Below are 16,288 nucleotides of genomic sequence, written 5' to 3' on the forward strand. Positions count from 1 at the left end.
CCGCACAGGTGTTTCCACGCTAGCCGCAGACGCCCTACCGCCCGTCGACGCCGCGGACGCGGGTGTCCGACTGCCCGTCGCCGACGAGGGCAACCTCTGCCCCGCCACAGGCACGGGCGACCTTCGCCCCGTCACCGGCATGAATGAAACCCTGCCCGCCGCGGGCACGGGCGATCTCTGTCCCGTTGCCGGCGAGGGCAACCTCTACCCTGCCGCCGGTGGGGGCGACCTTCGTTCCGTCCTCGCCGCGGGCGTCACCACAAGTGTCGCTGGAGCGAACCTCCTCTCGTCCAGCGCCATCGTCGACGCCTCGCCGCCGGCCCCTCGCTGGGCCGGGGGGGACTCGCACCCGTCACCACCTCGAAGTCATCCGACTCCGAGAAATCGACCCCGCCAGTCGAGGAATCCTCCTCCTCGGTGGACTCGGGCGTCGGCGCCGGCGGGAGCCCCTCTCTCCTCGCTCGGGCGCACGCCTTCTTGTGCTCCTCCTCTCTTTCTCTCTTCCTAGCGGCCTTCGCCTTTGCCCCGTCTTTCTTCTTCTTCACCGCCTCTATGTGTAGGCGGTTTGCTTCGCGAGCCTCGGGAAGCGGGGGCTTCGAGACATAGCCTTTACGGCTTAGTCCCTGCGAGCGCGACCAAATCAGGAGCAAGAAATAGGGGAAGAAACAACATGAAATCGACAACAACCGAAAGCCAGACTCACTAGACCGATGTACCCCTTCTCAGGGCACATCTTGATCCTCCAGAGATCCGCGGGGTCGGAGGGGAACCGCGCCACCGCGCTCCTCGCCCTCTGGGCAGCGGCGTCGAGGGGGAGCAACACGCTCGACATCCTCGAACCCTCGGCCGCGGCCTCGGGGGTGAGCTCGAAGATTGGCAGCCTCCTCTCCATGAGAGGAATCACCCTCTGCCGATGGAAGTTCGCGATGACGGCGGCCGCCGTCAGCCCCTTCTTCACCAAATGCTGCAGCGCATTGGTGAACTCCTCGAGCCGGGCCTACTGCTTTGGGGGCGACACCCCCCAACCCCACTTGTCCGGCTTCTCACGGAGCACCTTGTCGGTGAATGCCGGGAGCCGCTCGTCGTCGTTGCACAGGTAGAACCACCCTCGGGTCCACCCGGCGTTGTTTGTGGTCATCTTGCTGGGGATGTACAGGTTCGCCCTCTACCCGCACACGTGAAGCATGAGGCCACCGGCGCGAGCGTATCTCCTCGGCTGGCCCTGGACGTTGTCGGCGTAGAGCTTGCCCCGAAACAAATGGACCCACAAGTCCCAGTGCGCCTCCACCCCCAAGTATCCCTCGCAGAGGGCAACGAAGACCGCCGCCTGCGAGATGGAGTTGGGGGAGAAGTTGTGCAGCTCCACCCCGCAATGGTCGCAGAGCGCGCGGACGAACCTGCCGGCGAGGACGCCGAACCCCCGCTTGTGGAGCCGCACGAGGCTCACGACGTAGCCGCTCGGGGGCTTCGGATTGCTCTCCTCCGGCCAAGGAGCAATCCACACCGGCCGCGACGGATCGGTGTTCGGCGGCAGGAGCCCGTCGTCGACTAGCCCCTTCAAGATCGCCTCGGTGGCGGAGGACTTCCCCCAAGGCAGCGGCTCCTCGTACTGCGCCATCGCAACGGATCGACGGGGAAAGCGGGGAACAGGCTCACACGAAGGCAAAGGTGCGCTCACTCTCCTCTTCTTCCTCCTCTCACTTCTTGGCACCGGGCTCTGGATGCAGGGGAGGCAAAGAAGGCAAGGAAGGCGAAAGCAAATGGCCGGGTGAGCCGAACGGATCCCCCTCTCTCGCTTTTATTCACCACACCGGGCGGATTTGCCGCTGCGGCCCCGAATCTATCGCATTAAATGTGGGGGATATCGCAGCCACCAACAACTGGGCCCCACACCCGCAGAGAACCCCACGCGCACGCACGGCAATAATCGCGGCGCAGTAACCGTCGTGGGCGGCGGCACTGTAGCACCGTCTCGTCAGCCGGCCACCGCCCGCGCCTCTCCACCTGCCCGAGGAGACCGCCTGAAAAGGCGCGCCCGCACTGCACCGCACGTACCGGGCCACGTCGCCCACGACCAGCGGAAGACACGCGCGCACGACCGGTGACTCCGCACCGTTTGCAAACTGTGATGAAATATTCCCTTTGGGGGCTCTTTACCCTCGAAGTAACCTTATTTCGAGGCCTTACTAATCAGGGGTTCGAAGCTTGGCCCACCGAGGGTTCGACAGGCGCCCTAGATCACCAGAGTTAGGGACTACACGGATGTGCCAGACGAGCTACCCTCGGATGTGGAGTCCGAGACATCCTATGCAGTATTCAAGGCCAGTCGAGGGAGCCTAGCAGGGGGATCCCATCGAGGGAGAGCATCGAGCCCTCGGGCCCGATCGAATGGGTCCGGGCCTGAAACATCCCGAAAAATTCACCAAGTTAAATCACGCGCCAAAAATAATTTTTTAAAAAATTATTTTTGTATCGTTGAGCTCAAATCTTTTCTAAACCCCTTCCCGTCTGAGCTCCTATTCTCCCGAAATTCCCGGCGATCCGCCGTCCCGACACCCGCATCAGTCACCGTCTAATTTTCCCTGTTCTCCTCGTTTCTTGTGCGCGTCGCTTCTCGTCGATGCCACGACCAGCTCGCGACCGCCGCCGCGAATCCATCTTGTCACAACTAAGGACTGTGTCATCTTGCTTAACTCCACTATCATGCAAACCTCTCGACCGTTGTATGTGGCAACGGCTTAGCATAAATCTCACTAGTTAGTCTGATAGCCATTAGGAGAGTTGAGAGCAACGGGTGACCAAGGAGAAGGGATAAGCTCTGTGTGACTTATGCCCCGGTTAAACCTCGGTGATAGGTCGATGGCCCCTTGGTGGATCTCATGGAGGCTAGTCAGGTTTAGCTAAGGTGGGTAATGGCTTTGTTGGGATCTGCACCAACACTAAGGTGATCGTGCTGTGGTACCCCGCTTGTGGATAAAGTGGCACACCTCTGCAGAGTTAAAATCTATTCGAATAGCTGTGCCCACGGTACTGGGTGAGTTACGGTTTGGTCACACAACTAGTGTTTCTTCTGGGAATGGATGGGTTGGCGTGAGTTGTTTTGGAAAAGTGTCCGGCAGTTGTGCCGTGTGCTACGGCGGATGAGGAGTCCGGTAGCAAATTTAAAATTTGAATCCTGTGTGGATCAACCCTACGTGTTACTCGGTGCGAGAAAGTTGCTTTGAAAATCCTTTTCTTGCAAATGAACCCCTGCATAAAAATTAGCTTTCCGCAAAATAAACCCTAGCCTTATTCTTGATTTACCCTGTGCATTATATTCTGTTTATACCCCCTCCGTGGGTGTGGTTGGACTTGCTGAGTACGTTTGTACTCACCTCTTTCCTAATTTTTACAGAGGAAGATCCAGACTTTGTTCCCGAAGACGTTGAGTAGGGGTACCGTCCTGCACCCAACTCTGCCTGTGGTGTTGGCCCTGTTCAGGATGCTTTCGCTGGCACGATACTCTGAGCCCGAGCTGGATCCCATGTGGGTCGTGCTCTGGTGTATCACCGTCGCCTTCTTACTTCTTGTTATTGTCTGTCTCGAGTGTCCACCTCCTCGGAGGATTGTACGGTGATGTACCATCTGATGTAATAAATATGTATCAGCCTCCTGAGACTGATATTTGTATCACATTTAAGTCTTCTTTTATGAGAGGATGCTTCAGGGCCCCGCCTAGTGAAGCTTTGCGAGCGCTTTATGTGACGTGTCCACGGACCACAAGCTGACCCTTATCGAACGGGGCACGGACGTCCACTTGAACCACCCACTAACAGCTCGCCGAAGCAACCATGGCTCGCGGTCCGGGCATGGGTAGTATGGCACACTTCACCCCTCCTCCCTGCGGAAGGGCGACGAGGGTCGTAACGAAAAGTCGAGGGTCCTCTGAACGCTTTCACGCAGGCCGGGGCTCGGGGGCTCCTCGCACGCCGCGGCTCAGACCGCGCCCTCGAACGAATCAACCGCCACCAATTGTGAAGTTCCATGTGTCGAATAAACCCCCCCACATGATCATTAGATCCCACTGCACTCCCGACCGATCGTCGAACGGGGCCAGACGAGGCAGCGGGCCGCCGTACCAGCACAAAAAAACGCTGACGCCGGTTGAAAGGAGCGCCGAGGCCGGCTGAAAAAGAAGCTGGGCGATTGCCGTACCTGATCAACCATGCAGAGCGACATTTATAGCCCTTGGACGAGTGCAAGCACTCCTCCAAGGCCTTGGGGGCTACACCCGCGGGTGCACTGACGCGCCCCGACGGAGGAAACTTCACACATTCGAGGATCAAAACCCCCACGGTTAGCACCCGAGTCGCGCCTTCGCAGGATCAAGCCTCTGCAGGGCTGATACTCATCCCAACAAAGGCTCGGGGGCTACTGTCGAGTACCATGATTAGGGGCACCCTTAGCAGGGGACTAAATTACCCTCAAAACACAAACACATGTAAAGCAATCGGGCCCACGAAGGCCTACGGTCTCCTTCCGATCCAAAGGAAAGGAAAGGACTCAAAGGGGCCCACTTTGCACCCGGCCCATGGCCCAGCTCAAACACTGCGGCCCGTCCGGACCTCGTCGAACCCGTGGAGCAATCTCCGCCTCGCTCGAGGCCTCCCTGCCGAGGCCCTCGGCAACACCCCGCACCTCTGTTTCGCTCGAGGGTAGCGAACCTACCCTCGGGCAGCAAACCACCTCCACCTCGCTCGAGGGTAGCGAGCCTACCCTCGGGAGAGCGGACTGACTCCGCCTCGCTCGAGGCTACCCCTCGACTGACGGAGTTATCAATCCACCGGCTCACCTGCTCACCCGATAAAGGCAATAAATGCCAACCACTCCACTGCGGAGTGGGGAGTCAGGCGGCGTCAGGCCTCCACGCCGCACAGCGGTTGTGACCGAAGTCCTGTCCGCCAACTCCGGTCACTGCTCCGCCATCCCCGGCACTGTGGGAACCTGCGGTGCCCTGTGTAAGATGTGCCTGGCACTGCTCTCGCCACTGTACTGCCAACTCCCCGTACTTTCCTCGTACTTTCCCCGCCGGGGAACCCTCGATCGGCATGGGCGCAACCCTCGAGCGCGGCCCAGGCCTTGACCGGAGCAAGACTTCCGCCTGCAGGACCCTCGAGACACCACCACGTCGCGCACAGAGGACGATACCCTCTACAGGAGCGACCATGACGCCCACTGGAGCCACAGCGACGCCGGCGCGATCTCCGCCAGGCCAGGACACCGCCCAGGACAACCGCACGCCAGGCGCCATGATCTCCGGAGCCCCACAATGTACTTTCTATAGTAGTTGACCACTGTGCGCCTCCGATTCGGGGAGGAACGGTGACTTCTCTCCCCTCCCGTACATGTACTCCGCCCTCCTTATGTCTATAAAAGGAGGGGCGGACTCTATCTTCATCATCTTCTACTCTCTCGTTCTTTTCCTCCACGCACACACACGCCCGCTCCCCGGAGCACGATATTGGCACTTGCCTCAATCACCTAGTAGAGACTTGGGAGCTTTCCTCCCTCTCTTGCCTCGCTTGTACCTCCTACTACAGGCACCCCCAGTGCAAGATAGTACAGTGCATTCGCACACCCTTTTGCTGGACGTACGGCCTCGCGGCCGGAATCAGGATAAACCCATGCGTCCCTGTATTACCTCTTGCATCAACCATCCGGAGTGAGGGATCACGCATCATCGTACTAGTTGGTGCCGGACCGCCGGGTCAGGACACCGACAGGGAGCGAGCGGTTCGGGTCCGGCTCGGCCACAACCTTCACTTCCCTGGTCTCGCCGGCAGTTGAGGCGATCAGGTGGCTCACAGCCTCGCCGTGGTGCTGGAACCGGTGCGGCGCGTCCTCTGCAAAGGCACCGTGATGGCGCGCCCAACAGAGGTGGCGGTGGAAGTGGCCGTGGCTGCAGGGGCGATGATGGTGGGAGGCTAGATGGTAGGCAGACGAATCCGTGCCTCGACGAGGAACGTGGGGTTGTGTGGACCGTTCTCGGCGTCACCGGCCGCAGTAGCGACGGCTAATTCGACGTCGGTGGCGGGGTTCGCCGGCCGCAGTAGCGACGGCTAATTCGACGTCGGTGGTGGGGTTGGCTTCGAGGGGACCGCAGTGTGCAACGGTGAGGAGGGAGAGGACCAGGAGGAGGAGCGTGGCGGTGGATGACAGGCGGCGGGCCATGGTGGCGAGCGAAGGAGGGGCGGCGGCGTGACGAGCTGGGCGCACGGAGAAGAAGGGGCGGGGGTGCGGTGTCTTGGCGAACGGAGGCGAGGTGGCCGAGCTCGGGAGGAGTGGGGCCCAGGCGACAGTGAGCTGGGTAGAAGAGTTGGAGAGAGGAGAGCATCGGAGAAGAGAGAGATTTCACTAATCTGTTGGTTTACCACCCCTTCAAAAATTAAACAACTAGCTAACTAGCAATTTAGTTAGTGTGATTCGAAGAAACTCTGGAAGATGCTTACTAGGCACTCATCCAAACACGTCCATAAACCTCCGTCAATTTCAACAAAACCAGACGGCCATGCCCGTCCAGGCCACTGCCGCTCTGTGCGTCAGCACTGTCGGATCGATGTCGGTTCCGGGATCACGGCCGGGGCCGGCCTCTCGGCTTCGGCTCCCGCGCTCGCCGACACACTCATGTAAATCTAAGCAAGCACACGCCCACACGGGCGGAGCGATCGATCGGGCACCCACCGCCGCTGCCGACCCGACGATAGTCGATAGACGATAGCCACGCCCTGGCCGAGCCCGACGCCCCCCCCCCCCCCCCCCCCCCCAGCACGCTCGCCGCACCTGCGCCCTCTACCATCACGGCCGCGACTGGCCACCCCCAACTTCCCCTCCGTCCTCGCCGACGCGGTGTCACGGTCACGGATAGGGAAGAAAACAGGACAAGAAAATCCCGTCTCGCCGACGCGGTGTCACGGTCACGGTCTCACGGAGATTTTTCAGCGCGGCCGCGGCCCCAGCGGAGCGGATTCACGTTTTCCCGGGTCCCAGACCCACCCCGCCCGGCCCAGCGCCGGGCCCACCTCGGCGTCAGTAACCTCCCGGGAGTTACCACTCCTGGCAGCGTCCCACGATTCCGCCGCGGGCCGACAGGTCCGCGACACGCTGCCGCAGCGCGGACGGCAGGTCGCCTGCGTCCCCCCACCACGTCACCCGCAGCGAAATTTCACGGTCACTGGGGGCGCGGAGTGGTAAACACGGCGGGTCAGTGCCTCAGTGGGCGACGACCGGGTCTGCTCTCTCCGCGCGGGGCGCTGACGGCGACCGCGGGCCGGATAATAAAAAGGCAGCGGCGCCCCCGTTCCCCTCCCCTCCCCTCCCCGCCCGCATCTCACCTCCCGATAAGAAGAGAGAAGCTCCTCCAGTCCTCTTCCTCTTCCTTCCCGCACCTCCCGCTTCGGCTCCTCTCCTCGGCGGGAACCTGCGAGCTCCGATTCGAGTACTCCCCCACGCCGCAGGAGCCCGCGCGCGAGCTGATCGCGCGGAGTCGAGGAGAGGAGAGGCGCGCGGAGCTGCTATCACCGCCGCCGCGGGGGCCAAGGGAGAGAAGGAAGGAGGAGCCGTATCTATCCAGCCCGCGCCGGACCGATGGACTCGGAGCACTGGATCTCGCGCCTGGCCGCCGCAAAGCGCTTCTACGCGGCGCAGCTCGGCCACAGCGGTGCGGCGACCGAGCTCCCCCTCGAACTTCCGCTTCGTGCTTGGGGTTTGCTTTTTCTGATCGCGTGGCCCGGGCTTTGGTCTGGTGGGTGCAGATCGGGCGGGGATGGAGGAGCTGGACATGGACGAGGAGGTGAGGCCCGAGTTCGCGTGCCCCTACTGCTACGAGGACCACGACGTCGCCTCCCTCTGCGCGCACCTCGAGGAGGAGCACCCGTTCGAGCCCCACGCCGCGGTGAGCCTCGACACGCCTGCTGAATTTAATCGGAGCTGCGTTTGCTTTCCTCCGCTGGGTGGCGAGGAGGAAGTCTGTGCTTCGATTTGAGTGGTTGACCTGGGGATTGAGCTCGTGCTAGTAGGCTAGGGCGTTGTAGGGGAAGATGCTTGGTTAGTTAGGAACTGGAACCTAGCAGCTTGAGGTCGTTGACCTGAAGAACAAGATGATTTTTTTTTAATCTCTTGGATGCCAGAGTAGTAGTAGTAGTAGTAGTAGTAGTAGTAGTAGATAGATTGTATATCTTGATGACCAATTGACCATGTTAATCGCAGAAAACTCTGGTCTGGCTAGTTGATACTAGAACTCTGCAATATGTATATACCAAAACTAGGCGTATAGCCCGCGCATTTGTGTGGCTAATATTGAAAATTCAAAAATTTGCATGACTTTGTATCCTTAAAGATTATACTATTTTTTTACCATACATCACCCTGTTCATTATCATAAATTATGTTTTATTGTTGGTTAAAACAATTCAAATATGATCTACCTATAATAACAATTTGATTTGTTGAGCTTTAATAATATTATGCATATAATTATTCTTTTTTTATTTTATTTTGATTGATTGTTGTTAGCTTTAGTTGTTATTAATAGTATATGTTTGTAACTGATATATAGCTAAATGGTATTCTATATTTAATTTTCATAATGGCATTGGTGGGTGATTTTTAATTAGGTATAGGGGTATTTTAGGCTAATTTTTATCATAATGGCAGTGGTGGGTAATTTTTATTTTTTTTAATTTTCTCCGATTAATATGAAAATTTCTAGGTCTTGAGAGCGAAATTGGAGACTCCGTTTGTTGGCCAAATAATAAGATAATAGATTAGAATTAGTGTATTGTCTCTGCTCAAAGAATTAGTGTAGCATTGGTTCTGCTCGTTCGTTGGTGTATTTACTGTGTCTTGAGTACCTAACGACAGAAACAACCATGGACTAAAAGCCTGCAAGAATAAAGTTCCGCAAATAGGCATTTGGAGTAGATTGGAGTAGCCAGAATTCGTGGGATTGTACCTTTGGAGTACTGGAATGAAGCGTCAGTTTCAGGTGGAATAGTTAAATTAGACAGTTTAGGGTTATTAACTTCTAGCTTTCCTTAAGACCTTAACTGACCTCATGTGCCTCTGAGGTTATATACTACGCTGCATATGATTGAGGATCCTTATCTTTGCCTCATTTGAAGTCACCTTTTGTTTATCTATTTACTGCAGGACTTTTGTGTAAGCTAGTAGCATGAATACAACTCACAGTTAATTATGTTCTTGCTATTATGCTGTAATGATGATTCATTTCACTGGTTGCTTCCTTACTCTGACTTTTCCATTGCTGATTTCAGGCTTGTCCTGTTTGCTCTGAGATGGTTACAAGGGATATGGTAAACCATATTACTATGCAACATGGATACTTGTTCAAGGTATCCTCCTATCCCCCAAATATAATGCATCCCTTGCTCTAGAGTTCCCTAGCATAAAAATGTCTCACTCAATTTAGAATTTTTTTTCAGCCTGAAAGCTCATTCATGTTTTGAACACCTACAGAATCGTCGCCGGTTGCGCAGATTCGTTATTCCAGGCAGCCAAGCCCTTTCTTTGCTGAGCCGAGATCTACGGGAAGCCCATTTGCAGGTGCTTCTAGGAGGTGGGCATAGGTCAAGCAACAATAACACCACGACAAATATCTCAGCTGATCCTCGTCTATCATCGTTCGGCCTTAGCTTCCCAACATCAGATGCAGAGCAAACATCAAAGGCCACTGTTTCTGCTCCTAATGATGCTACCATGATAAAAGAGACTCCTCAGGCACGGAAGTTAAGGTATGTTATAACATTCATGCAAAAGAAATACTGCTTAGATACATCCAAATTGATGGATAGGGAACGGTTATGTACTTAAGCTGATTCAGCCTTAGCTTCCTAGCCATATCCCTTTCCCCCAATTTTGCAAAACCATACTCTTCCAATTACCTTTTGGAGTGGTTTAGTGTCTGTATCCGAATGGGTTGTATGGCAGGAAATCTGGTCTGACCATGGACATCTAAGCCAATAGTTCTAGATTGCTCAACTTTTCTTATGATGAAAGCCTTGCATTGAATGAACAAAGTCTAGAGCAAGTTAGTCTCGTTAATACTTAAACGTCACTTATTCCAACCTACTTTAGAAATGCATAGGTGAACCAGTTCTTTGTGTGATCATGGAAATTCTTCTAATCGTCTTGAAACAATCATCCGCTTTTCCTTTTTGGTGGCACAGTATCGATTCATCCCTTTCAAGTGAAGAAAGGGAGCAGAAACGGAAGCAAGCCAGCGTCAGAGCAACTTTTGTGCAGGATCTGCTGCTCTCTACTCTATTCGGGGACTAATGTGGATGAACTTAAGTTATCGCTGGAAGGTGTACTTTCCTGGCTGCATATACTAGCGTGCTCCACCCAAGTTGCTGAACGTAATATCAACAGAACAGGAGCTCTTCCCGAGTGCAATCCTTCATCTCTTCCAGTAAGGTGCAGCGTCGATGTGGGCATGTTGTATCTTCTAAGTTATTGTAGCCGGTCTCGATCTCCGGTTCCATCACAATCCGCGATCGGCATGCGGTGTGCATGTAAGTTGCGGCTGTAACTTGTACCGCGTCTGTGTCTGAACTATGAAGCCTTGGTTTGTTGTACCAATATAATAATTATACTATGCAACAGCGGATTGCACCGCACCGCACTGTCTGTGTAGGAGCAATAAACGCGATGTAAAACTGTTTTAGATTTAGAGGTGAAGCCAGAGATGGAAATCTACACAGTGCGCCGTGCTGTGCTTGGACCTGGGCTCCTCCTCAGGAGGATAAACAGAACTTCGTTCTTTTTAGGGTGGGCAGGGCATCAGCATGGGTTGTATAAAATGCAGAAACGGAATTGTCAGTCAATCAATACAACCTTGGATACTACAGCTGAAAATAGGTTGTTGACTAATCAATACAACCTTGATACTACAGCTGAAAATAAGTTGTTGACTGATGGAGAACGGGAACAACTGGACTGGAGACAGCACGGGATAATATGGCTAAGCTACGTCCTTCTAGAGGATAATAATACAAGATACTTTTAGAAGATTGCTAATGACAAGCACAGAAAGAATACAACATTGGATACTACAGTTGAAAATAGGTTGTTGACTGATGGAGCTGAAAATAGGTTGTTGACTGATGGAGAACGGGAACAACTGGACTGGAGACAACACGGGATAATATGGCTAAGCTACTACATGAGGAGCTTAAGTTCTATCAGCGTGCAAAAGCAACCGACGTCCTTCTAAGGGATAATAATACAAGATACTTTTAGATGATTGCTAATGGCAAGCACCGAAAGAAACGTATATTCTCTTTAGATAATGATGGGGTAAAAATTGAGGGGCAAAACAATTTGAAAAATTATATCACGCAATTCTATAAAGAATTATTTGGACCATCCGAGGACAACCACTTTGCCTTTGTTGAAAGAAAAATAGATGATATCCCCCAAGTCAGTCAAAGTGAAAATGAATTTCTTACGGCTCTTTTCACTGAAAAAGAGATTCGGGATGCAATTTTCGCAATGGAACATAATAAAGCTCCAAGTCCCGATGGCTTCCCGGCTGAATTCTATCAACAGTTTTGGGACGTTATCAAGAGTGATTTGATGCATATGTTTCACGATCTTTATAGGGGGACATTCCACTATTCAGCCTGAATTTTGGGGTAATAACCTTATTGCCAAAAATTCAGGAGGCAAACAAAATACAACAATATAGACCAATCTGCTTGTTGAACGTAAGCTTCAAAATTTTCACCAAAGTTCATGAGTTGCATTGGGTATGACTAATAATGTTCGCTTTAACTCAGTGGCGGATCATATTATTAGCCATACCCAAACAGCTTTCATGCAGGGACGCAACATCCTAGAGGGAGTCGTCATACTGCATGGAACAGTTCATGAGTTGCACCGGAAAAAACAAAGTGGGGTAATCCTCAAAATTGACTTTGAAAAGGCGTATGACAAAGTGCACTGGGATTTCTTGCTACAAACACTTCGAATGAAAGAATTCTCATCCAAATGGATTGAATGGGTAAAATCATTCATTTCAGATGGAAGTGTAGCAATTAATGTCAATGATGAAGTAGGTCTTTTCTTTCGAACAAAGAAGGGCCTGCGACAGGGTGACCCCTCTCCCCGATATTATTCAATGTAGTCACTAGTATGTTAGCTATAATTATTAAGAGAGCTAAAGCGGATGATCAGGTAGGTGGAGTGGTACCACATCTTGTTGATGGTGGAATTTTTATTTTACAATACGCTGATGATACAATTCTCTTTTTGGAACATAACCTGGAGAAGGCTCAAAACATGAAGTTGCTACTTTATGCTTTTGAGCAACTATCGGGTCTGAAAATTAACTTCCATAAGAGTGAAATTTTCTGCTTTGGAGAGGCCAAAGAATTTGAGGATCAATACATGAGACTATTTGGATGCAATACATGTGCTTTCTCAATGAGATATTTGGATATTTCTATACACTATAAGAAATTGTCAAATGCTGATTGGTTGAAGGTACAAGAAAGATTTGAGAAACGCCTCAGTAGTTGGAAAGGAAAAAACTTGTCAACTGGAGGTCGTTTAACTTTAATCAATTTTGTTCTTAGTAGTCTACCAATGTATATGATGTCTTTCTTTGAGATCCCAAAAGCAGGTCCTAAAAAAGTTGGATTACTTTCGTTCTCGATTCTTTTGGCAATGTGATGAACATAAAAGAAAATACTATTCAGCCAAATGGGATATCCTATGTCAACCAAAGAAACATGGCGGTCTAGGCATACATAATCTGGAATTAAAGAACACGGCTCTGCTTAGTAAATGGTTGTACCGACTGTTAAAGACAGACGGCACATGGCAGCAGATTCTATGCAACAAGTATCTAGGGACCAAACCTTTGGTTTAGGTCCAGTGGAAAAGCGGAGACTCTCATTTCTGGGCAAGCTTGATGAAGGTAAAACGGGACTTTCTTAGATTTGGAACTTTCATGATTCAGAATGGGTCACAAGTAAGATTTTGGAAAGATATATGGTTAGGAAATACACCACTAAGAGAACAATATCCACAGTTATACAACATTGCTCGAGGGAATCAGGATACGGTGGAAGTAGTACTTAGTGCGTATCCACCTAATGTATCCTGGCAGATGGAATAATCTTCTTTCACGTCTTACAACTGTCGTTTTAAGTCAGGAGGAGGATGAATTTATTTGGACATTAGATCGAAAGGATGAATCTTCAGTAAAATCACATTATCTTGGTCTGATTCATCAAAACATCCCCAATACTAACAAGCACCTTTGGAAATTAAAAACCCCTCTCAAGATCAAGGTTTTCCTTTGATACCTTCGGAAAGGTGTTATTCTAACAAAAGATAATTTGGCCAGAAGGAACTGGCAAGGTAACCAGCAATATTGCTTCTGTCATGAGAATGAAACAATACAACATCTATTTTTTGACTGTCGGTTCACTCGTCTAGGTTGGGCTACAGCTTATGCAGCTTGGGGACTCCCTAGACCCTACAGTGTGGATGATATGTTTGGGCATTGGCTGGATGGAATTCAGTCGAACTTAAAACCTTTGATACTTTTGGGAGCATCAGCTTTATGTTGGTCTCTGTGGCTCTGTAAAAATGCATTTATCTTTGAAAAAATACACTTTTTTTCAGGTCATCTATCTAACTATGCATTGGCTACGTACTTGGGCTGTCCTACAGAAGTCTTCTTCCCAGGAAGTCGTTGTAGCGGCTTCTCGGTATTTGGCGCAAGTGGCCAAGAAGTTTTTTACCCGGGCATATGGGTGGCGGTCTAGTCTTCGGATTGATAGTTATTAGTGTGCCTTGAACTTTTTATTGGTCTTTTACGTTGAGCTGTGTGTCTTCTGGCAGAGGCTGGAAGGATTTCAAGATGTTCTATCACATTGATGTAACAGTCTTGAAATTGATAAAGCTTCCCGTTAAAAAAAACGAACTAGCGGGGCCACTGATACATGTAAGTTTTTTTTTTTCTCCATGGATCTATTCGAAGTTTCTCTCTCGCTCGCCAGTTTCCAAAAAAGCGGATCCCCTATTAATTATTTATTATCTATTCGTATGTCTCTCCGAATTGGAAACGAACGGGTTCGGCCTTATGGTCTCCAAACTCGTAAGCGAGTCGGATTCGTTTCCAATTTTCATGTTGATTGCCACCCCACCTGTCTATAAATTGTTATTATGCACGCACAAGCGCAATACACAGCTCTGCCTCTGTTCGTAATTTAACGAGCCCACTCTTTGTTGTTGCATTTAGGCCATGGACTTGATTGCCGTGAGGAATAATAATAATAATCTAGATTCGAACAACTCAGAAGAGAGGACTCCTTTGAGGACATACAAAAGAAGGGTGCGTCGGGTGATGCCGGACGAACTCGTCTGGGAGATCCTTCTCCGGCTGCCCCCTAAAACTCTTGCCCGGTTTAAGTCTGTGTGCAGAGCCTGGCTTGCCATCATCTCCAGTCCATCATTCATCTGCATGCACCTCAGGCAGTCTGCCTCCAGAAATGAGTGTGAGCCGTCCTTCCTTATCGCCGCACACACCTTCTGCGACATGAGGTCCATGCCGAAGACCTGGAACCCTGAGGTCCCCTTCTACCATTGGCAGGAGGCTGGCAAGGGCAATGCGTCCCTTGTGAGCACAATGGATCTCCCTGGGGACTCCGGGTTTGCTCACTGCCCATTGCATTGTGACGGTCTTGTCTTGCTTCCCACGGAGACCAAGCTATATGTTTTCAACCCAGGCACAGGTGATGTCCTCAACCTGCCCGATGGCCAAAAGAACTGTGGATATGCGCAAGCTCCTGGTCTAGGCCTGGATCTCGGTACCAACACTTACAAGGTTGCTCAGTTCTTTTACCGATCGGTATATTATTATAAGCGGACTTACAATGCTGGGATGGAAGTGTTTACTATCGGTGGGCATGGTTCATGCTGGAGGACAGTAGAGGATCCACCATACCCTGTAATTATGCCACAAGAGCCTGCCTACTTCAAGGGGTCTCTGTCCTGGCACATCGAGAGGGAGCTCCTACAGACCCCACTACAAGGCTTCCTACGCTTCGATTTAGAAGAGGAAAAGTTTGATTTTATATCTCATCCCGTGTTGCCATCGGATGAGCAGCCCCTTCAGTTTATCGAACTAGGTGGGAAATTATGCCTAGTTCAATACCTACCAGAAGAAATAGTATTTTGGATGTCACCATCCGGTGACAATCATCAGTGGCATCGTGTTTATGTAATTGATAATTTACCAGAGAGGTGAAGAGCATTAAGATTCCTTGGTGATTGTGTGTTCCTTCAAAATGGTTATCATATCTACCGCCACGACAAGACAACTGGCACCACAAAGGAAGTGGCTTCTGTGGATCAGGTGAGGTACAAGAATCCCAGGACAGGCAATTTGGATTTTGTTGGGAAGGATCGTTATGTCATTTTCATAATTCCCTACACAGAGAGTCTTGTTCCATTACCAGGGGCCAAATGACATTCAGCTCTCTTCACTGAACTTGCACAAGACTACACAGTTTGTATTTGAATTATTTTCTGTGCTTTCTATATGTATTCACTGAACTTGCACAAGACTACAAAGTTTGTATTTGAATTATTTTCTGTGCTTTCTATATCTATTCACTGAACAACGTTTCAGAGAAGCTTTGTGCTTTCATTGTAATATAACCTACTTTATTTTGTGCACCTGTTGAATCTCTTCTGTGGATGTTTTAGCGTGTATAGAAACTGCTGTACGTCAGCCGCTTGGGTGAACAATGTAATCGGATGGCATGCATTGTGTGCAAGCAAAAGAAAAACTGTTAAAACTGTTTGCAGTCGTTTCCACAAAAAAAGGCGACATATTCAGTTTGGTCGAAGACTAGATCACTAGATCATATAATTCTGACCTGAATGCCTGAGCACTGAATCGTATAGTTCTGATGACCTGAAATGTTTCGTATAGCTTCAAGGCCGACGTGCCGCTGCTGGAGAACGTCGTCGTCATCCCCGGCGCCGGGCACTTCATCTAGCAGGAGAAGGCCGATGAGGTCAGCCACCACATCTACGACTTCATCTCAAAGTTCGTCTGATGGATCAGCTGCTCGATCGGTTGCGTGCTGGAATCAACCTGTTAACCGGCGATGCCAAACATGGAATTGGGTGTCGTGTTTCGAATTAATCCCTATGGATGCATGTCTCTTTATTTTGTTGCGAGGTGATTTTGCTGGCAAAAGCCCCCTGCACG

At 51.1% G+C, this 16,288-nt stretch overlaps 2 protein-coding genes across 2 annotated transcripts; both read left to right on the forward strand.

Moving 5' to 3' along the window:
• The first annotated feature begins 7,330 nt into the window (after positions 1-7,330).
• LOC120664653 (protein DEHYDRATION-INDUCED 19-like) lies at positions 7,331-10,720 on the forward strand. The gene is made up of 5 exons (XM_039943936.1): positions 7,331-7,696; positions 7,791-7,930; positions 9,312-9,389; positions 9,514-9,788; positions 10,224-10,720. The coding sequence occupies exons 1-5, from the start codon at positions 7,624-7,626 to the stop codon at positions 10,330-10,332; spliced, it is 675 nt and encodes a 224-aa protein (XP_039799870.1). The 5' UTR covers positions 7,331-7,623; the 3' UTR covers positions 10,333-10,720.
• A 3,693-nt stretch (positions 10,721-14,413) lies between these two features.
• On the forward strand, positions 14,414-16,073 carry LOC120667608 (F-box protein At5g10340-like). The gene is made up of 2 exons (XM_039947649.1): positions 14,414-15,132; positions 16,007-16,073. The coding sequence occupies exons 1-2, from the start codon at positions 14,414-14,416 to the stop codon at positions 16,071-16,073; spliced, it is 786 nt and encodes a 261-aa protein (XP_039803583.1).
• The last annotated feature ends 215 nt before the right edge of the window (positions 16,074-16,288 follow it).

The sequence above is a fragment of the Panicum virgatum genome, chromosome 3N (assembly GCF_016808335.1).
Source record: "Panicum virgatum strain AP13 chromosome 3N, P.virgatum_v5, whole genome shotgun sequence".
NCBI lineage: Eukaryota > Viridiplantae > Streptophyta > Magnoliopsida > Poales > Poaceae > Panicum > Panicum virgatum.

Bases quoted from the DNA above. Each gene is read 5' to 3' on its own strand.
- LOC120664653 (XM_039943936.1), top strand. From the start codon at position 7,624: ATGGACTCGGAGCACTGGATCTCGCGCCTGGCCGCCGCAAAGCGCTTC. The intron at 7,697-7,790 runs GTGCGGCGACCG...TGGTGGGTGCAG, and splicing joins GGCGCAGCTCGGCCACAGCG to ATCGGGCGGGGATGGAGGAG. The intron at 7,931-9,311 runs GTGAGCCTCGAC...TGCTGATTTCAG, and splicing joins CGTTCGAGCCCCACGCCGCG to GCTTGTCCTGTTTGCTCTGA.
- LOC120667608 (XM_039947649.1), top strand. From the start codon at position 14,414: ATGCCGGACGAACTCGTCTGGGAGATCCTTCTCCGGCTGCCCCCTAAA. The intron at 15,133-16,006 runs GTTTGATTTTAT...TGTTTCGTATAG, and splicing joins TTCGATTTAGAAGAGGAAAA to CTTCAAGGCCGACGTGCCGC.